The 18589-nt window shown below is 51.0% G+C and overlaps 2 protein-coding genes across 2 annotated transcripts; one reads left to right on the top strand and one right to left on the bottom strand.

The window, feature by feature from the left end:
• The first annotated feature begins 453 nt into the window (after window positions 1-453).
• On the top strand, window positions 454-2833 carry Sac3d1 (SAC3 domain containing 1). Its single transcript, NM_001401839.1, has 2 exons — window positions 454-1206; window positions 2243-2833. Exons 1-2 carry the CDS (start codon window positions 633-635, stop codon window positions 2737-2739), a joined length of 1071 nt encoding a protein of 356 aa, NP_001388768.1. The 5' UTR covers window positions 454-632; the 3' UTR covers window positions 2740-2833.
• Naaladl1 (N-acetylated alpha-linked acidic dipeptidase-like 1) lies at window positions 2822-16376 on the bottom strand. The gene is made up of 18 exons (NM_031759.2): window positions 16162-16376; window positions 15908-16080; window positions 15705-15826; window positions 15254-15376; window positions 10179-10462; window positions 9993-10097; window positions 9415-9500; window positions 9165-9284; window positions 6539-6624; window positions 6368-6431; window positions 6218-6285; window positions 6010-6101; window positions 5830-5920; window positions 4092-4173; window positions 3837-4010; window positions 3673-3760; window positions 3482-3574; window positions 2822-3313 (listed from the first exon to the last, which is right to left on the bottom strand). Exons 1-18 carry the CDS (start codon window positions 16359-16361, stop codon window positions 3127-3129), a joined length of 2238 nt encoding a protein of 745 aa, NP_113947.1. The 5' UTR covers window positions 16362-16376; the 3' UTR covers window positions 2822-3126.
• Window positions 16377-18589: the final 2213 nt, after the last annotated feature.

Raw genomic sequence — 18589 nt, 5'->3', positions numbered from 1 at the left:
GCTTATTATTGTCTGTGGTTGCGTTTACATCGTCTAACAGAGTTGAATAAGTTGTGTCTTGCAAATCATACCTATGAGTGTGTGGCCGGCGCCTTTAATCCGGGAACTGGAAAGCAGAGGCAGGCGGGTATCTAGCGAGTTCAAATTCAGCCTAGACTATATAATGACTTCCAGACCATCCAGAGCTACATAGTGATATCTTGTGTTAAAACAAAAGCATTAGGAGAATATCTCCAGAGAAACAATGAAGAATGACAGACACGCAGCACTAGTTTAGTATATTAAAGAAATGATGGACACATAGGCAAAGTAGGACTACCTACTTCGAGAGCCCTAAGAACAAAAAGCTAAACTAGCAAATCCCAGGCCTGGGGAGGTGTGACCTCATGGCTGGACTACAAACCGGTGCATCATGGGACGATTTAAAGGAGAAAAACCGAAGCCAGGCGCGGTGGATTATGGGAGGCGTTTCTAAAGGCCGCCGGAGCCGCAAATCGAGAAAACCGGGTGAAGAGGGGTGGGCTAGCCAGACTGGATCCCAAGCCTGTTCCCCGAGCCCACGGCAGGATGCAGTACCGCGCTTCCGTTGGCCCAGCGATGCTGAGTGTGCATCCTCTACCCACAGCCCAGCCATGTCCGACTACAAACTGCCCATGGGCCTGTGCCCAGACATGTGTCCGGCTGCGGAGCGCGCCCGACGCGAACGCGAGCGCCGCCTGCACCGACTGGAGGTTGAGCCAGGCGGCTGTGGGAATGCTCCCCGAGCCGACCCGAGGCGCACAGTGAAGGAGTACAGCCGTCCGGCAGCGGGCAAACCCCGGCCCCCGCCAAGCTTGCTGCGGCCGCCCCCAGTGCTCCTGGCCACCGTGCGCTACTTGGCGGGTGAGGTGGCCGACCGCACCGACGTGTCGTGCGCGGAGGTGGCGAGCTTCGTGGCCGACCGCCTGCGGGCGGTGCGGTTGGATCTGTCGCTGCAGGGCGTGGACGACGCGGAAGCGGCGGCGGTGCTGGAGCCCGCGCTGGCCACGCTGCTGGTCGTGGTGGCGCGGATGCGGCCTGAAGAGACGCGCGGAGTGGCGGACCCTGTGCTGCTTCAGACTCAAGTGCAAGAAGGCTTCGGTTCGCTGCGGCGCTGCTACGCGCGGGGCAAGGCCCCGCACCCCCGCCAGGCTGCCTTTCAGGGCCTCTTTCTGCTCTACAACTTGGGTGAGTCGGATCCCGGAGAACAAAGTGCGGGGACCCGAGGAGCTTGGGGTCGGGAAGCAATTCTAGCTAGCAACAACGGCAGACTCTAGCTTGGGAGTACGGTAGCTTCCATCCTTCAGCAATAGCTTCTCCTTGGGAAAGTCAGTTCCTAAGAGTCCCGACTGGGACCCCCAGGCCTGTCATTCTCAAATTGGGCAGTTTTCTTTCTACTGATGTAGAAGAAGGTAGGATAGTATTGAGAAGTTGACCTAGAAAGTTTCCAAATTTGTAAGAACTACTCCGTGGGCTGGCCCATAAATATATCTGACAGGAGTTGCTAAAAGGTTCCCTTCTGTGGGTGGTTTACTTAATTATAAGAAAGCCCTGTGGGCGTGCTGACAGGTGCCTTGTATTGGAACACTTTGGAGGCAGAGGCAGGCAGATATTTTGGTGATTTTTGTATGCAGATACAGTATATTTGGATCATACACACACACACACACACACACACACACACACACACACAGTGACTCTTAAATTCACTAATTTCCAAAAGTGACCCAAGGTTCCAGTGGCCAAGATTTCCTGGAAAGGAAACTAGGGCAGAGTCTTCCTCAAAAAAATGACCTTTCCAGATAGAGAAAGTGTAGCGAAGCCAGCACCTAAAACCCTTTTGCTACTGGGCAGCAGTGGGAAACCTAAGTCAGAAATCTTAAATTAGGGTCCAGCATAATAGCCTGTACTATAGGACAGCCTCAGGCAAGCCTTCAAGTTATTTTGGCCTGTGCCCCTATATAAATGTAAAACACTGCCCACTTCTGCCTCATAAGGATTTAGACAGAAGGAGGTCTGATCTTGTGGCACCTCAAAAAGACTGGATCTTTCTTGGAAGAGGAGAGAAGTGGGTTAGCCTCTCTGAGGGAACATGACAGGTTGGCAGGTAGGCAGAACCAAGCTCTGGAAGTGGGCTTGCCTGGAACTAGAGGTGTACATGGCGTGGGGCATGGGATGTGAGGTGTGCCCATGCGGAAAGCATCGAGCATCCTTGTTTGTATAGGTTCCGTGGAAGCCCTGCAGGAGGTTCTGCAGCTGCCTGCCGCCCTGCGTGCCTGCCCACCCCTTCAGACTGCCTTGGCTGTTGACTCTGCCTTCCGTGAAGACAACTATGCCCGACTGTTTCGTCTGCTTCGGACCCTGCCCTACCTACAGAGCTGCGCGGTGCAGGAACACATTGGCTATGCCCGCCGAAAAGCCCTGTCCCGCCTGTCCCGTGCCCTGAGCACGCCCAGAGGACAAACCCTGCCTTTGGACTTCATAGTACACCTTCTGGCCCTGGATGGGCTCCAGGAAGCGCAGGACCTGTGCCAGGCCCACGGACTGACCTTGGATAAAGATAGAGTTATATTCCTGAGGGGTCAGTACTCTGAGGAAGGACTCCCATCCCCTGGTACCTGCCACTTACTAGTGGGAAGCAAGCTGCAGGGACACACCCTGGAGGAAGTGGTCATGGCAGAGGAAGAGAAGGACATTCACAGACCTGGGTCTCCCACTTGAGCGGTTTCATTTCCCATGAGACCTGGATCCGAACACCTAGGGCTCTTTTTCACGACTCCCAGACAATAAAAGGAACTCATTATGATTTTCAAACAAGGACAGGAACGTCTAGACTTTGTTTATTTGAGGGTTAAGAGAGGAGATAGAGGAGAGGAACAGGAAAGCAGGCTGAGCAAGGGGTTAGCCTCTATATTACTTTGGCCCCAGATTTCACCCACTACCATGAGCAGGTGTCCTTAACTCCAGGGACTCCCAGCTGTTGCTATAGAAACTCTAGAGTGCTTCCTGGTGTACCTACTCCTGGTCTCAGAAAGGACTGGGACATAACCCAGAGAAACAGGTGCAAGAGGTGCAAGATAAGAAAAGGCCCCAGGGACAGGGCTAGGGTTAGAGGTCAGTCACAGGTTGCAGGGTGGCTGCTGCGCCCTCCAGGGCCATTACTGCAATGCTAAGCTGCCTCTCTACTTCAGCCCAAGCTTCAGCTCCGGAGTTGATTTCCTGGGCCCTAGCATAAGCATTGGCCAGACCTGGGAATGTGGCAACAGAGGCTGTGTTGGGTGCCCAGAGCACGTGGCTGAAGAGAAAGGGCAAGCAAGGGTCAGTGAGAGGTTACCTGGGACTCAGCACAGACAATAGGCAAGCATAAAACTCCTGTCTGGTCTCTGAAAGCCAGGGCTTACAGCAGTGCAGGGTGGGAGGTAATTGTTAACCCCTCCTCCCCAGAGCTTTGGCACAGGCTCACCTATAGTATCGCTCCTCTGGGAAAGCCCTCGGGTTCAGGAATGCCCGTTCCAAGAGCATTAGCTGGTCATTGACCATCCGTACCTGCAGAGGACTGGAGAGCATGTGTGTCACTCTGCAAGCCAGCATTTCAGCTGCTGGCTTGGTGCACGAGGGCCCGCCCCCAGGCACCTGCCCACTGCTGACACTCACTCAGGGCTGCTCTTCTGCAGTGTCAAGATGTGTTGGTTCAAGGCTGCAGCTGCTGCCTTAAACTTCTCCACTGCGGTCACCAAGGGCCCTGGGTAGGGAACACCTGGCTTAGCCCTGCCCGGGGATACAGGGCTCCCCAAGACTCCATGTCGGGGTGTGCATACCCAGACTGATGTTATGACTCTCTAACAGGGCGCCAAGGTTCTCTTGAGCAGCCTGTAGGAAACTCTGTAGTGTCTCACTATAGTCACTGACATTGAGGGGCAGGAAGAGGCTGTCACTCAGCCGGAGCAGCACACTCCCAGCAGTCCGGGCCACAGCCTGGTGGCTGCTGAAACCTATGGAGGGGACACAAGGCTAGGGCTGCATCTTCAGCCCATCCTTCTGTCAGCCACAGAATGCCCCTGTCCCTTCCTCACCAGGGTCCAGAAACTTCTCCACATAGTCAAACGTGTCAAACGCTGTGTGGTAGGTTGGGTAGATCCTGGCTGAGGTCTTGCTCTAGATGAATAAGAAAGAGGGGGTAGGGTAGGCTTGGGGTGGGAAATCTGGGTACCCACAGTGGGCCACAGTGTGAACCGTGTGGGCTTTAGAAGCTCCACTTCAGAGGAGGAGCTGACGGTCAGGGACTGGCCTGCCTGGCAGCACCCAAATAGGAGGGTGAGCCTGGGGCGTGTGAGAATCCCAGCTCCACCTCAAGGACAGCACAGCCAGGGGAAGGGATTGAGAGCACCCACTCGAGCTACAGGGTGCATGCACTGCAGCTCCCACCTCAATCCCCACGACCAGTGAATCTTTCCCTAACATTTTTTTTTTTTTAATATTTATTACATGTAAGTACACTGTAGCTGTTCAGACACACCAGAAGAGGGCATCAGATCCCATTACAGATGGTTGTGAGCCACCATGTGGTTGCTGGGATTTGAACTCAGGACCTCTGGAAGAGCAGTCAGTGCTCTTAACCACTGAGCCATCTCTCCAGCCCTCCCTAACATTTCTTAAGTCGTGCTGACACCCACACAAACGTTTGCACACTCAGTTCTGCTTAGTCACTGCCATCCTACAACTGATTGACAGCAGTCTGTCTTTTCCTAGTCCTGAATAAGGCGTAACAGGACATGACAGCATTGCAGAATGAGTAAGGTGGAGCAACTTCAAATCAATACAGTCAATGCAGGTTATTGATGAGCAGAAACAAGCTCCGAGGCCTAGGAAAGCCGGCCTGTGTTGCCCAATGCTAACAGCTAGTTTTAACTGTTAACTTGATACAATCTAGAAACACCTGGGACAAGTCCTGGGTGGCCTGTGGCAATGTCTGTGGGAGTCAGTCTATCTTATTACATTTACTGAGGCGAGAGGACTGAAGGGACTCTGGCCAGCTTGGGCAGGCCCTGCCCTTCTCCCCGATTCCCTTTGCCTTGCTAATCTTAAGTGCTGTTAGATTATATTCCTAAAGCTGGCCACCAAGGTCTATCCCCTTATTTGGCCACTCCCTCCTTCTGAGGTCCAGCTATCAAAACATTGAAATCCAGCAATCAAAAGGCCCCTTTGGCTTACCGAGTTAGCATGCCCAATTAAAATCCAACACTTCATCCAAACATGGGATTTCCCCTTTTATGTTTAAACTGCCATTTGCCTATGGACCTTGTCTGTCTCTATCCAGAGAGTTGTTCGTCCTTCAGAATAAATACCTTTCCCCCTTCTCCCTCATTCTTCATCTCCTGTCTTTATCTCATATTCCCTGCCCTCTGTCACTCTATGCTAGAAACTTGGTCTGGGGTCCTGAGCTGGTGTTTCTCCCTTCCAGGACCACACTGTGGGCAGCACCATTCCTAGGTCAGGGATGGAGAAATTGGCTGAGCTTAGTAACCACTGAGCATCTACTCCTTACTTTCTGCTCTTAACTGCGAGTGTGACTGTGTTCCATTCTCTGGTGCTCCTGCCACTGTGACCCCCTGCTCTAATAGACCAGGACCTGGGCTTGTGCTAAAATAAACCCTTCCTCCTCAAAGTTGCTTTTGTCACAGCATCAGGAAACAAAACTAAGACACAGTGGACAGCTGTTTAGTGAATGAACCAGATCTGGTCTGGACTAGATCTTCCCTGAGATCTGACCAGCAGTGCTGGGAAGGGAGTGATGTGGAAGACTCTACTCACCCGGTCATAGGTGTAGGCAAGGTCCATGGAGGTGATGCCCAGGAAGTGAATGAATGAGGCATAGTCGCTGCCTGCACCCAGTGTGCCCATGCTAGACGAGGGAAGAAGACGGGGTCTTGGGGATGCCAGGTAGTCAAGCTGAGCCTATAGGCCCCCTACCCATCTGGCTTCTGGGCTCACCTGGGAACCAGTCCATATACTGGACTACTGCGGTTAGTATATCGGATCCAGTTGTCATAGATACTGAGGCCACTGGAGCCTGGTGCACTGATCTGGTACAGAGGAACATCCAATGGTTCAGGAAACCCAGCCTCAACAACCAGATGTGACCCGTGGGCTCCGGTCCTGCCCACCCTATACTGCATAATCCACCCATACCCCCTTGTACCTCTTTGGTGGCAGAGAAGATCACGCTTTGTACAGGGGGTGTCCCCTGTGCCCGGAGGGTAGCATTGGCTGTGAGAGGAAGCAAGGGGGCCTGTTCAGACCCAGTCCCTTCCTCTCCCAGCCCACTCCCAGCTAGCCAAGCCTCCCATACAGAACACAGAGATGTCCACGTTGATGTAGGTCACTGTGCGCTCCTGCAGCTTGCTGAGGAACTCCTGTGCCAAGGGAGGGTAGGAGAGAGGGCAAGCGACATCAGTCCATTAGTCCATTGCTGCCCCATCCAAGGACTCCTATTACTCACTCCTTTGTGAGGCTCACTCACCTCTGTGAATTCTGTGGAGCCGATGAGCCCGAACTCCTCTGCTCCCCAGCTGGCAAATATGATGGATCTACGGGGCCGCCAGGTGCCTGGACAGAAGAGGAAGCCATGAGGAGTTGAAGGGCAGGGTCCTCTGACCCAAGGAGACTTAGGGAGTAGGCTGGGGACATGGAAGGGAGGGAAGAGCTAGAAAAGATGGTCAGACCACACCACCTGGCACCCTTCTGCCAGTCTTCCAGGAGACAGTCCTTTTTCTAGCCTCCCACCTTCAACACACTGTACCCTGAGATCCTTGGATCAGTGGGTCTCTTTTGACCTGAATGCCCCACCTCCTCTCTGGTCCATTGTAGGCCTGCTTTGAGAAAATTTGATCCTCTACCCTCAATCTCTAAATATCCCACAAAACACTTGTTGCTAATACATTGGTAGTTGCTGAATAGTTTTGTCCCAAATCAACCCTGACAAAAGGGGTGATGGGGGGATGGGAAGGGTGAGTCTGGAGAGATGCTCAACCATTAAGAGCACTGGCTGCTCTTCCAGAGGACCAAGGTTCTACTCCAAGCACCCACATGGAGGCTTCCAACCTCCAGTTTCAGAGGACGCAATGCTCTCTTCTGGCCCTCACAGTACTGCATGCACATGGTACACAGACAATCATAAAAGCAAAGCACCCATACACATAAAATAAAAATAAAGGAAAAAGAAAGTGTCTTCCCACTTCACAGTTGAAGAAATGGAGTCACTTAGAAGTTAAATGCCTTGCCCTAGGTCATAGCCACTAGGTAGCACAGCCAGGTTCAAATCCAGACATAGGTTCCAGAGGCATATGATTTATTTACCCAGGGCCTGACCCTGCCTCCTACAGCATTCTGCGGCCCAGTTTCCATCTCCAGGCTACCTGCCCACAGTCCCTAGCCACACCCCTGAGACTCTGATGCTTGCCCCTTCATTGTCTCCGTACTCCCTCAGCTCTGTGCTCCCTCAGCTCTGTGCTCCCTCAGCTCTGTGTTCCCTGTTTTGTTGCACCTCTGGCTGCAGCTGGATCATCTGATCATTATTGTTTGTTTCTTATTTTGTTGTTTTCTAAAACAGGGTCGTGCTATATAGTCCTGGTTGGCCCAGAACTACCTATGTAACACAGAATGGTCTTAAACTCACCATTCTCCTGCCTCAGCCTCCCCAATATTGCTATCATAGACATGTGCTACCATTCCAGAGCTCATCTTTTGTATCAGAGCCTGGCTTCAAATTCACTGTGTAGCTGGGGATGGCCTTGAACTTTGATTCTCTTGCTCCTTCTGCCAAAGCCAGGGCCTCCTATATGCTAGGCCTACAACTTTACCCACGCTTTACCAACTGACCTACAACCCCAGACCCTATTGATTCACTGGTGTATTTACTCATTAGATAGGGAGGGTCTCATTCTGTGGCCATGGCTGCTCTGACACTCATTCTGTAGACCAGGCTGGCCTCAAACAGCTTGCACGCCTCTCGCCACAGCCTCCTGAGGACTGAACTTCAGACATAAGCCACCACACCTAACACTCACCTTGTGGCTGAAGAGAAAGGCATTAAATATAGCGTGAATTATGTTTGCAGCTACTAATCCCACACTTTCTCTTGCCAGTAATGTATGACCTGATGGCAGTCAGGTCAACCAGGCTGAGGGAAATATAACAAAAGACACAGAGCAGCTAAGGCACTGTTAGAAACAAAAGGACACAGTGAGACACACTGTATGTCCTGGGTTAGATCGCCAAGGTGCTGTGTCCGTGCCAGGGCGTTTGTGTGTACAGTCCATAGCTTAGGGATTTTGTTGGTTTTCATTCTTGTTTCTAGAGGGCCCACACTCCATACTAGTTATTAGTAATTCCTGACAATCTACATAGAAAATCCATTATTTAGATTCTGCCTATACTTGAGAGATTAAATTATAATAAATGCATCAGAAAAGGATTGTCCAAGTTTGTTTGTTTGTTTGCTTGCTTGTTTGAGATGAGGGCTCCATGGCCTGAAACTCACCCAAGTAGACTAGACTGGCTGGCCACAGTCTTCCGGGGACCTACCTGCTGCTCCCAGCTGACACCTGCCCTCCTCTGCTGGCATCTGCCACATCTGTTTGACCTTCCATCGTTGCTAACAGCCCTCCAGTTCATCTCACAAGTGTCTTTTCCAACCCAGAGACAGAAGCCCTCAACCTTCTTCCTGCCCTCTCCTCTCATTACCTTGACCATCCCTTGATGCTCAGCTTCCTCCCTAGCTATGATTCCTTGCTCTGAGGAGCCATGCCTTCCCTTGAGTGTCTCCCATGCTGGAATGTCTCCAGAATGGAGAGACCTGGCTTAAAAAGCAAGGACCTTATGGGCAGAGCTTGGATGGATCATGTTCGCAGCCTGTGGGGCCTGACTCTCCCAGCACACATAGAAGGATCTTGGGGACGACTGCATATATCAATAATCTGTTACTGTGCCCTGAGGCTCCCAAGGCCAGGGTCTAGCACCCAGGTTCTAATGCCTCCAGGGCTCATGCCTGGCTCAAGTAAGCTCTGGAGAGGAAGGAAACAGAAGAAGTGGGCAGGAAATGACTCTGGGGCTTCTGGGGGAGTGACCAGAAGAGAGCATGGCCTCACCCTTCTTTAGCAAGGTCCCCAGGACTCGAGAGATCTCCAAGAGGACAGCAGTGCCACTGCTGGGGTCCACTGCCCCATGTACCCAGCTGTCCCGGTGGTTTCCGTAGATCACATATCGATCTGAAGGGAGGACTGGAGTCAGAGGGGCAGAGAAGGGACAACAGAGGGGGAGCAGGCCAAGGTGGGCTGCAACCAGGGCAGGACCCAGGGAGACTTGCGGGGTGGCAGGACTTGGTGCTAACAGGCTCACCAGGCTCCACTGCCCCCTGGATAATGCCCAGGACGTTGGAGGAGTTCCTCAGCTCCAGCCTGTTGTAGACACTCACTTTCACCTCACTAGGGGTGGGACGAAGGATAAGATTAGAATTTAAGCCTTCTCCTGTCCTCCTATCAGATTCAGAAGAAAGTGAGGCAAGAGAGGGAAGGTGACACCATCAGTCGTTTGCCCAGTAGGACCAAGAAAGGCAGTAAGCAAAGCTGCTCTCTTTGGGCTGGGAGCCTTCTTAGCTTGTAAAGAGGGGACACCTGGTGGCCAGGGACGTTCAGATGGGAAAGCGGCCAGGGGCCAGGAATGCACTGCCCAGGTCTAGGAGCAGGGTCAAAGGAAGTAGTAGTAGCTGAATTGGGTGGGAAGTAGGTGGGAGGGGCAGGGAGACCCCATGGGGTCTGGTGGGTCATTTCCTTTCAGTGAGCTTCCCCCAAAGACTAAGTCATTTTGGAAAGGGCTGGGAGACCGCCTCGAAGACGGAAGAAGGAATGTTGGATAAGAAGGTATCAAGGGAAGAAGGGAACTGGGGGAAGGGAGAGAAGAGAGACGCCTTGCCTCACCTGCCAGCCGGGAAGTTTCCGTTTGGCTCGAAACCCGGTCCCAGCTTGTACTCACAACCCAGTGCTCCCTGCCAGGAGTCGGGGGCGGATGTTCCATTGAGGTTACTGGGGAGGAGAGAATGACTGTGAGGGTAAGTTTGGCATCTGCATGTGTCTGGGGTCAAGACAGACTGGGCACAGGCTCACCAGAGCAGGTTTTTCGCATCCTCAAAGCCGATAGGCTGGGTGGGAATTGGGGGAAATCCCGAGATGTTATGAGGATCCAGGCGGAAAGATACGGGGTGGGCTGGAAGGTAGGGAGTCAGAGGGTCCCCAAAATACTCATAGTAGGAGCCTCGCTCCACACCAGAAGGAGGCAGTCCCCAGGAGTTGGGGAAGGTTTCATTAGGCAAGCTCTTCCCGTCATTGATATCACCAGGGTCAGTGTACACCAGCACTCCAACAACTCCGTGCCTGGCAGCATTGATGGCCTGCAGAAGGCAGAACAAGCTATGTGTAAGTGACAGGTGGGGACACGCCCTATGCTCCCCCTCTCCTCTCTACCTGGAAACCAGAGGTGCTGTCTTCCCATGAGCAAGGTAGTGTTGGCCCAAAACATGGTAGAACTACATGGGCCACTAGGGGATGGTCTGGCAAAAAAAAAAAAAAAAAAAAAGTAGGTATCCCGTGGTGGAATACTATGAAGGTATAAAAGAGTGAGATGTAAGTCATTTGTGGTGGCCAAAGCCTGCCAATACCAACACTCAGGAAGCAGAGGCAAGAGGATTGTTGTGCAGTTGAGGCTAGCCATGGCTACAGAGGGAGACTCAGAGTCTCAAAGGAAGAGACGTGCACCCTTCACGGAAGCATTGGTCTGGACATCCACAGTGTGAACAGGCCAACTGTCCACCAGGGTACGAATGAATAAGAAAGGGGTGGTTTATCCAAGGATGACCTTGAACTTCTGATCCTCCTGCCTCCACCTCCCCAGTGCTGAGATTACAGGCATGCGCTACAACATCCAGTTTTATGGGCCGCTGGGAATAGACTTTAGGGCCTCGTACATGCCAAGAAACCACTCTACCAGCTGAGCACATCCCCAGTCCAACAATGGAATGATGCTAGTCTGCCTTGAGAAGGAATAAAGTCCTCAAACAACCTCAAGAAACATTAAAATGTTAAACTGGTTAAGTAAGTCAAATATAAAAAATACATATTGCTGGCACAGTTTTGCATAACCTGTATCCCGGTACTCAGGGGGCACAGGCAGGCAGATCTCTGTGAATTAGGGGAGAGAGTCTGGTCTACACAGAAAGTTCCAGGATAGTCAGGGCTATATAGAAAGACCCTGTCTCAACAAACAGTCAACAACAAAAACCCCACCAACAATAAACTTCACGTCAAATGGATCAGACACCCTCTTCTGGCCACTAAAGGCACCCACACAACATAAGGATGCACAGACAGGCACATAGACAGACAGACAAAAAGCAAATGTTTAAAGTCCTTTATCATTTTAAAAAAAATAAGGGGCTGGAGAGATGGCTCAGCGGTTAAGAGCACCCAACTGCTCTTCCAGGGTCCTCAGTTCAATCCCCAGGAAACATATGGTGGCTCACAATCGTCTGTAAAGAGATCCGATGCCCTCTTCTGGTGTGTCTGAAGACAGCTACAGTGTACTTACATATAATAAATGAATAAATAAATCTTAAAAAAAAATAAGGAAGTGGGTGGTGCTGGAGAGATGGCTCTGTGGCTAAGAGCACTGGCTGCTCTTCCAGAGGACCTGGGTGCAGCTTCCAGCACCCACACAGCAGTTCTTTAGCATCTCCAGTTGCAAGGGATCTGACTCTCTGATGCCCTCTTTAGCCTCTGTGGGCACTGCATTTTCATGCCAACAAAACACTCATACACATCAATCAAAATTACAAAAGAAATCGGAGTTGAGGTTATCAGAGGCCTGTGGTACAAAGTGAAGAGAAATTGTTAAGTAGAGTTTCAGTTTCAGAAAAAGAAAAAGAAAAACAAAACAACAACAAAAAAACAAAAACAAAAAACCAGGTGTGGGGACCCACACCTTTAACCCCAGCACTCAGATCTCTATAAATTCAAGGCCAGCCTGATCTACAAATAGAGTTCTAGGACACCCCAAGCTGTTACACAGAAAAACCCTGTCTCAAAATACAAAAAAGAAAGGGGGATGGAGTGGGGTGAGAGGAGGAGAATTTCCATTGCAAGATTTATTATTTTTTCACTTGTGTGTGTCTGTGTGTATGTGTGTGCCTGTATGTGTGTTTGTATACATAAGTGTAAGTCCCTGAGGAGGCCAGAGGTGCCAGATCCTCTTGGCACTAAAGTTTTAGGTGGTTGTGAGTCCCCTGACATGGGATCTGGAACTGAATGCAGGCCCTCAGCAAGAGCAGAATGTACTTTTAATAGCTGCATTGTCTCTACAGCCCCCAGAATGTTGGTTTTTAACAATGCTGAGGTGCTGAACAGGGGCAGTGACAATGGTGTACATTGCCGATGTTCTTAACTTCCAGACTTTAAAATGCTGACAGAAAAACCAGGCACGGAAGCTCACAGCTGTAATCCTAGCATTCTAAAGGATGAAGCAGGAGATCACCTTGGTTGATGGACTAACCAGGGTGGTTAGCTTAAATTACCGGTAACACCCAACCCCAATGTCTGTCTGTCTGTCTCTATCTCTGTCTCTGTCTCTGTCTCTCTGTCTCTCTGTCTCTCTCTCTCTCTCTCTCTCGTGTGTGTGTGTGTGTGTGTGTGTGTGTGTGTGTGTGTGTGTGTGTTCTTCTGTCTATGTGTAAACAAGTGTCTGTGCACACATATAGGAGGCCAGAGGTCAGTGACAGGTGTTTTCCTCAATCACTTTCTGCCTAATTTCTTGTTTGTTTGGGTCGTTGCTTTTGCTTTGTTTATGGAGCTGCCTTGGACCTCTCTATGTGGTTCAGGCTAGTCTCAAAGTCATGCAGATCCTCCTGTCTTTGCTGGGATTAAAGGTGTCTGACACTGAGCCAGGCTTTTTTTTTTTACTGACCTGAAAAACACAACATAGACCTAGCTTAGCCTGGAGCTCACAGAGATCTGTCTACCTCTGCCTCCCTCTTGAGGGATTAAAGGCAAGCCCACTTCCACCTTATTTTTGGAGATAGACTCTCTCCCTGAAATCTAGGACTCGCCAATTCAGCTAGACTGGCTGGCCATCCACTGAGCCCCAGGGTCCTCTGTGTGGCAGAAGGAGCCTATAGGACATGTTAGTAACATATCCTATGTTATCATATCATATCATACCATATCATATCATAGGTCTGTTTGTTTTAGTTAACCCTGCCTCAGGCCCTAGATACAAAGTTGGTATCAGCAAACACTGAACAGACTCAGGGCCTGAGCTTAGCACCCAGGGAAGGAGCACACAGTAGGAAGAAAGGAGACTCAAACACAGCAAATCTCAGAAGTGTGACTGCCCCCGTTAGCAGAGGGCCCGGGCCCACTGAGCTGCAGAGTAACTGCCTGCCTTAGTGTCTCTGCCTTCTCACTCTGTAATCTGGCTGTGGAGGAAATGACACAGCCAGGAGATTTGGGCTGATTTGGTTTTTCTCTGTGTAACCCTGGTTGTCCTAGAACTCACAGAGATCTGCCTGCCTCTGTCTACCAAGTGCTGGGACCAAAGGTGTGCGCCACCATCGCCCAGCTAGAAATGCCTGGGGCTTTTGTTTGTTTGTTTTGAAATGCCAGTTTTTAACTGGCTTCAGCCTGCTACTTTCACAGATCACCAAGTCTCTGAATAAAACACAGCTTAAAGACTCAATTCCTGGGCTGGTGAGATGGCATCACAGGAAAAAATGTCCTGGTCACCAAGCCTGACAACCTGACCCTAGGACACAGATGGAGGAAGGAAGAATTCACCGCTAAACGTTGTCCTCTGTTTCCACACAGAAGGAGCATCTTCCCCTCAAAAAGTAATTAAACAAATAAATAAAAGTGTTTTTTTTAAAAGATTTATTTATTTATTCCATGTATGTGAGTACACTGTCACTGTCTTTTGACAGACCAGAAGAGGGCATTGGATCCCATTACAGATGGTTGTGAGCCACCATGTGGTTGCTGGGAATTGAACTCAGGACCTCTGGAAGAGCAGTCAGTGCTCTTAACCACTGAGCCATCTATCTCTCCAGCCCAATAAATAAATCTTAAAATAAATAAATAAATAAATAAATAAACAAACAAATAAATAAATAAAATTTCACCGGTGTTGGAGAGGCAACCAGCACTCAGAAGACAGAGGTAGGCAGATTTCTGTTCAAGGCCAGCCTGGTCTACACAGCAAGTTCCAGGACAGCCAGGAATATACATAAAAACCCTGTCTTGAAGAAAACAAAAACAACCAAAAACAAAAAATCCGAGAAACTCCAATCATTGGGCTTTGTTTTTTCTGGTGTGTCTGAAGGCAGTAACAGTGTACATAATTAAATAGATATTAAAAACAAAAACAAAAAACAACTCCAATCATGGTGGTACACTCCTTTAATCCCAGTGCTCCGGAAGCAGAGGCAGGCAGATCTCTCTGTGTCTAGTCTACAGAGATCCAGGACAGGCAGGGATATAGAGAGTGACCCTGGAGAGAAGTGGGAGAGGGAGGAGGAGGGAGGAGGAGGGGGGGGAGGGGGAGGAGGGCTGGAGAGGTGGCTTAGCGGTTAAGAGCACCCGACTGCTCTTCCAGAGGTCATGAGTTCAATTCCCAGCAACCACATGGTGGCTCACAACCATCTGTAAAGAGATCCGATGCCCTCTTCTGGTGTGTCTGAAGACAGCTACAATGTACTTATATATAATAAATAAATCTTAAAAGGAAGAAAAAGAAGGAGGAGGAGGAGGAGGAGGAGGAGGAGGAGGAGGAGGAGGAGGAGGAGGAGGAGGAGGAGGAGAAGAAGAAGAAGAAGAAGAAGAAGAAGAAGAAGAAGAAGAAGAAGAAGAAGAAGAAGAAGAAGAAGAAGAAGAAGAAGAAGAAGAAGAAAGAGGGAGAGGAGAGGAGGAGGGGGGAGGAAGAGGAGGAGGAGGAGGTGGAAAAAACCCAGAACGTAGGTTCTTGCCTCTCCTGTTGGCCTTTGTGGTACCAGGCACCATGAGCTGAGCTCAAGTGTTCATGTGACACTAATGCTCCTCCTCTTTCCACTCCTAACTGTTTCCTCTCTGTCCTCTTCCTCCTGTTTTCCTGTCCATTGCTGGTCCTTCACCCAGATCCCTGCACGATGAATGCTACTCACCTTGGCCCCACGCCCCACGCTCCCGTAGCGAGTCAGTGCGATGGTGCCTTTAAGGTTGATGCCCTCAGCCTCTAACTTCTTGAAGTCGTCTTCTGAGCCTCGGTTGGCATAGACAAGGGGGCCCTGAGACCAGAAGGAGAGAGCTGTACCCGGGTTTATCCAAAGGCAGTTACAAAGGGCTACAAAGATGGATTAGCAGCAAGAAGACTCTTGGTTCTGTCTCCCCACCTTACCCAGAGCTGGAGATAAAGATAGTTACTCTCTTCTCTAATGTGCTACGCAAGGCTTTGAGCAGGGATCGCTATGACTGATGGAGGATAGGAATAAGATCAGTGGAGGGGGTTTGAGGCTCCACTTGAAGAACTTCTCTGATGCCTCTGCTTTAGAGGGAGAGAGGAGAAAACCAAGGAGAGCTAGAATATCATAATGGGGGGGGGGTGTTCCAGCTCACCTTTGGGGTCCCAGGGGGAGCGTAGGCAGCATAAGGTTGCAACACATTGGGCTCTGCCTGCTCCCCGGTCAGATTCTTCTCGAAGGGTTGGAAGGAGTGGAAGACCGTCCCATTGGGGCCCACTGAGAAGAGTAAGAAGGCGGAGTCAGCAGGGCACCGAGCAGCAGCTCTCACCACCCAGACATCCCTGGGCTTGACCTCACCGACTTCCACGCTGTTAGGCTGCTCTGTGCTGGGGAAGGAGAGCAGGACCGTGTACTCATAGGTCTTGGCTGTGTCCAGCCCACTCGCCGAATCCTTCCAGCGCCCCAGCAGCAGCTGCACCAGGGCCTCATCCCGAGCGCTGGTGGCCACATGTGGTTCCTTGGAGAGTTCTCTGCAGGTGGGCAGGGGAGAGTGGAGTTTATCGGGGGAAGCCTCTGGCTAACAGGTTTCTTTGAGCGGACCTACTTCTCACCGGAGGTTCTCTCGGATCCTACTAGCATCTAGTTGTCCCATTACAGAGTCAAGGATCGCCAGGTCCAGGTCCTGGGAGTCTGAAACACTGGAGGCCAGAGGTTCAGTTGCTTTGGGGATGGCAAAGTGCCCCAGGATGATCCCCAGCCCCAAGAGGGCGGCTGCCCCGATGCCCACCCCTAGTATTTTCGCCCAGTGCATCCTGTGGTAACAGCCCTGCAGTCCTGGCTGGGCTTCCTTATTTATGAGGTGTCTGGCTGGTTAACCATTACTTATGGGTGGTGACGTTCTTTTGCCCCTATGGGTGAAGAGCCAGGAGACATCCTGCAGGGCCAGCAGGGAGGTGACACCTGGACCACATTTTGCCTTTCTCCGAGGGAACCAGGACAATGCAAGGACACACTACCAGCAAAGGGAATGGTCCTTTTCAGGGTCTCCCTGGAAAATGGATACCATATCAGGCCTGGGAGTCAGGATCCTGACTGCCCCACTGTGAGCGTGGTTACCTGCTGTGTCCTCACTAGGGTTGGTCAGTCTCTGACTCTGGTATCTTGCTGGCTTGAGCCAATTTTTTAGTTCAAATGATGTCATTTTGCTAGACATGCTGTGTGATGTTAGACAGTTCACGTAGCTTCTCTGAGCCCATTTTCTTTGCTAGAAAATAGTGACGATAAAGACTTTCCTTACATAACCATATTGTTGTCTTTATGAAGCAAGATGCTGCCGCCGCTGTAGAAATGTTTAGCCCAGTGTCAGAGCATGAAAGGAGTGAAGTCTGGCAGGATTGTCTGTTTCTGTCCCTCAGACATCTCAGTTTATGGGACTTTTAAAGGGGGTGCCTGTTTTTTTTTTTTTTTTTTTTTGTTCTTTTTTTCGGAGCTGGGGACCGAACCCAGGGCCTTGCGCTTCCTAGGTAAGCGCTCTACCACTGAGCTAAATCCCCAGCCCCGGGTGCAAACCCGTGTGTTGATGTCCCCGGATGTGAAATTTACCCATCATCTTTTTTTTTTTCAAAGACAAAATCTTATTCTGTAGCCCTGGCTGGTCTACAGCTCTGTAGATCAGGCTAGTAACAAACTCACAGACATCTGCCCTGCTTGCCCCTCTCTGCTGGGATTAGAGGCTGTTCCACCATGCTCTGCCTTAGTCACCTTATCTGTCCCTTCTACCATCCTCCTCCTCTTCCACCATCCTCCTCCTCCCCTCCACCATCCTCCTCCTCCTCCCTCCCACCATCCTCCTCCTCCTCCCCTCCACCATCTTCCTCCTCCCCTCCACCATCTTCCTCCTCCCCTCCACCATCCTCCTCCTCCTCCCTTCCACCATCCTCCTCCTCTTCCCCTCCACCATCCTCCTCCTCCCCTCCACCATCCTCCTCCTCCTCCCCTTCCACCATCCTCCTCCTCCTCCCTTCCACCATCCTCCTCCTCCCTTCCACCATCCTCCTCCTCCTCCCCTCCACCATCCTCCTCCTCCTCCCCTCCACCATCCTCCTCCTCCCCTCCACCATCCTCCTCCTCCCCTCCACCATCCTCCTCCTCCTCCCCTTCCACCATCTTCCTCCTCCTCCTCTTCCCATTCCACCATCCTCCCCTTCCTCCTCCACGATCCCACTGCTTATGCATCTTCCTCTCATCAGTCACTTTCCCCTTCTGCTCTTCCACTTATCGCTTTAATCCCACCAACCCCTCCATCCATCCACTTACACTCCCTCCTTTGCTCTAACCCTCACTTACTCAGCTCTGGGCCAGCTCCATGGCAGGCCCTGGGGAAGCAAAGTCCAGCAGGAGAGATATAAAGGCTGATTATCAGGGCCCAGGTGATGGCCTTGGGCCTTATCAGAAGATTGCCAATTTAGAGAGCACATACCTTCCTTAAAGAGGAACTAGGGGACAGTTGCTAAGGTTAGCTGATAAGCTGAGCAGAGGTTCTGATGACACCCAGGGCATAGCCACACCCTATCCTGGAAAGATTTAGTTCTTTGAACATTTGAAGCCACAGGTGGGCACAGAGGCAAGAGTGCGTGCATAGTTTTGCTTGAGTCTGGGTTGTGCCTCAGAGCGTGGTGAACCACATCTGTCTGTGTAACATTGGAAAAATCAACTCAAGCCAGGCCCCTAGAGGTAGAAGCAGGAGGATTGGAAGTTCAAGACCAGCCTAGGAAACAGTGAGTTTGACGTCAGCCCCATGAGACCCAGCCTAAAATAAGAAGGGTTGGGAAGAAGGCTCAGTCAGTGAAGTGCTTCTGTACAAGCATAAGGACCTGAGTCCCCAGGGTGAGGACCTGAGTGCCACCCCCAGCGCCTCTGTACAAGGCCTGGGCATGGTAACTTCTGTCTAGAATCCCAACCCCAGGGTTAGGAAAGTGATCTGCTGGCCAGCCAATATTACTAAATCAGGGAGCTCTGGGTTCAATGAAAGACTCTATC

Source organism: Rattus norvegicus, chromosome 1 (genome assembly GCF_021556685.1).
Source record: "Rattus norvegicus strain SHRSP/BbbUtx chromosome 1, alternate assembly SHRSP_T2T, whole genome shotgun sequence".
Taxonomy (NCBI): Eukaryota; Metazoa; Chordata; class Mammalia; order Rodentia; family Muridae; genus Rattus; species Rattus norvegicus.
Note: the sequence above shows the minus strand (reverse complement) of the source record. Positions and strands in the feature narration are given on the sequence as shown.

Bases quoted from the DNA above. Each gene is read 5' to 3' on its own strand.
- Naaladl1 (NM_031759.2), bottom strand. From the start codon at position 16,361: ATGCACTGGGCGAAAATACTAGGGGTGGGCATCGGGGCAGCCGCCCTC. The intron at 15,827-15,907 runs GTGAGGTCAAGC...TACTCTTCTCAG, and splicing joins GCCTAACAGCGTGGAAGTCG to TGGGCCCCAATGGGACGGTC. The intron at 3,575-3,672 runs GTGAGTGTCAGC...CATGCTCTCCAG, and splicing joins CTGCAGAAGAGCAGCCCTGA to TCCTCTGCAGGTACGGATGG.
- Sac3d1 (NM_001401839.1), top strand. From the start codon at position 633: ATGTCCGACTACAAACTGCCCATGGGCCTGTGCCCAGACATGTGTCCG. The intron at 1,207-2,242 runs GTGAGTCGGATC...TTGTTTGTATAG, and splicing joins CTTTCTGCTCTACAACTTGG to GTTCCGTGGAAGCCCTGCAG.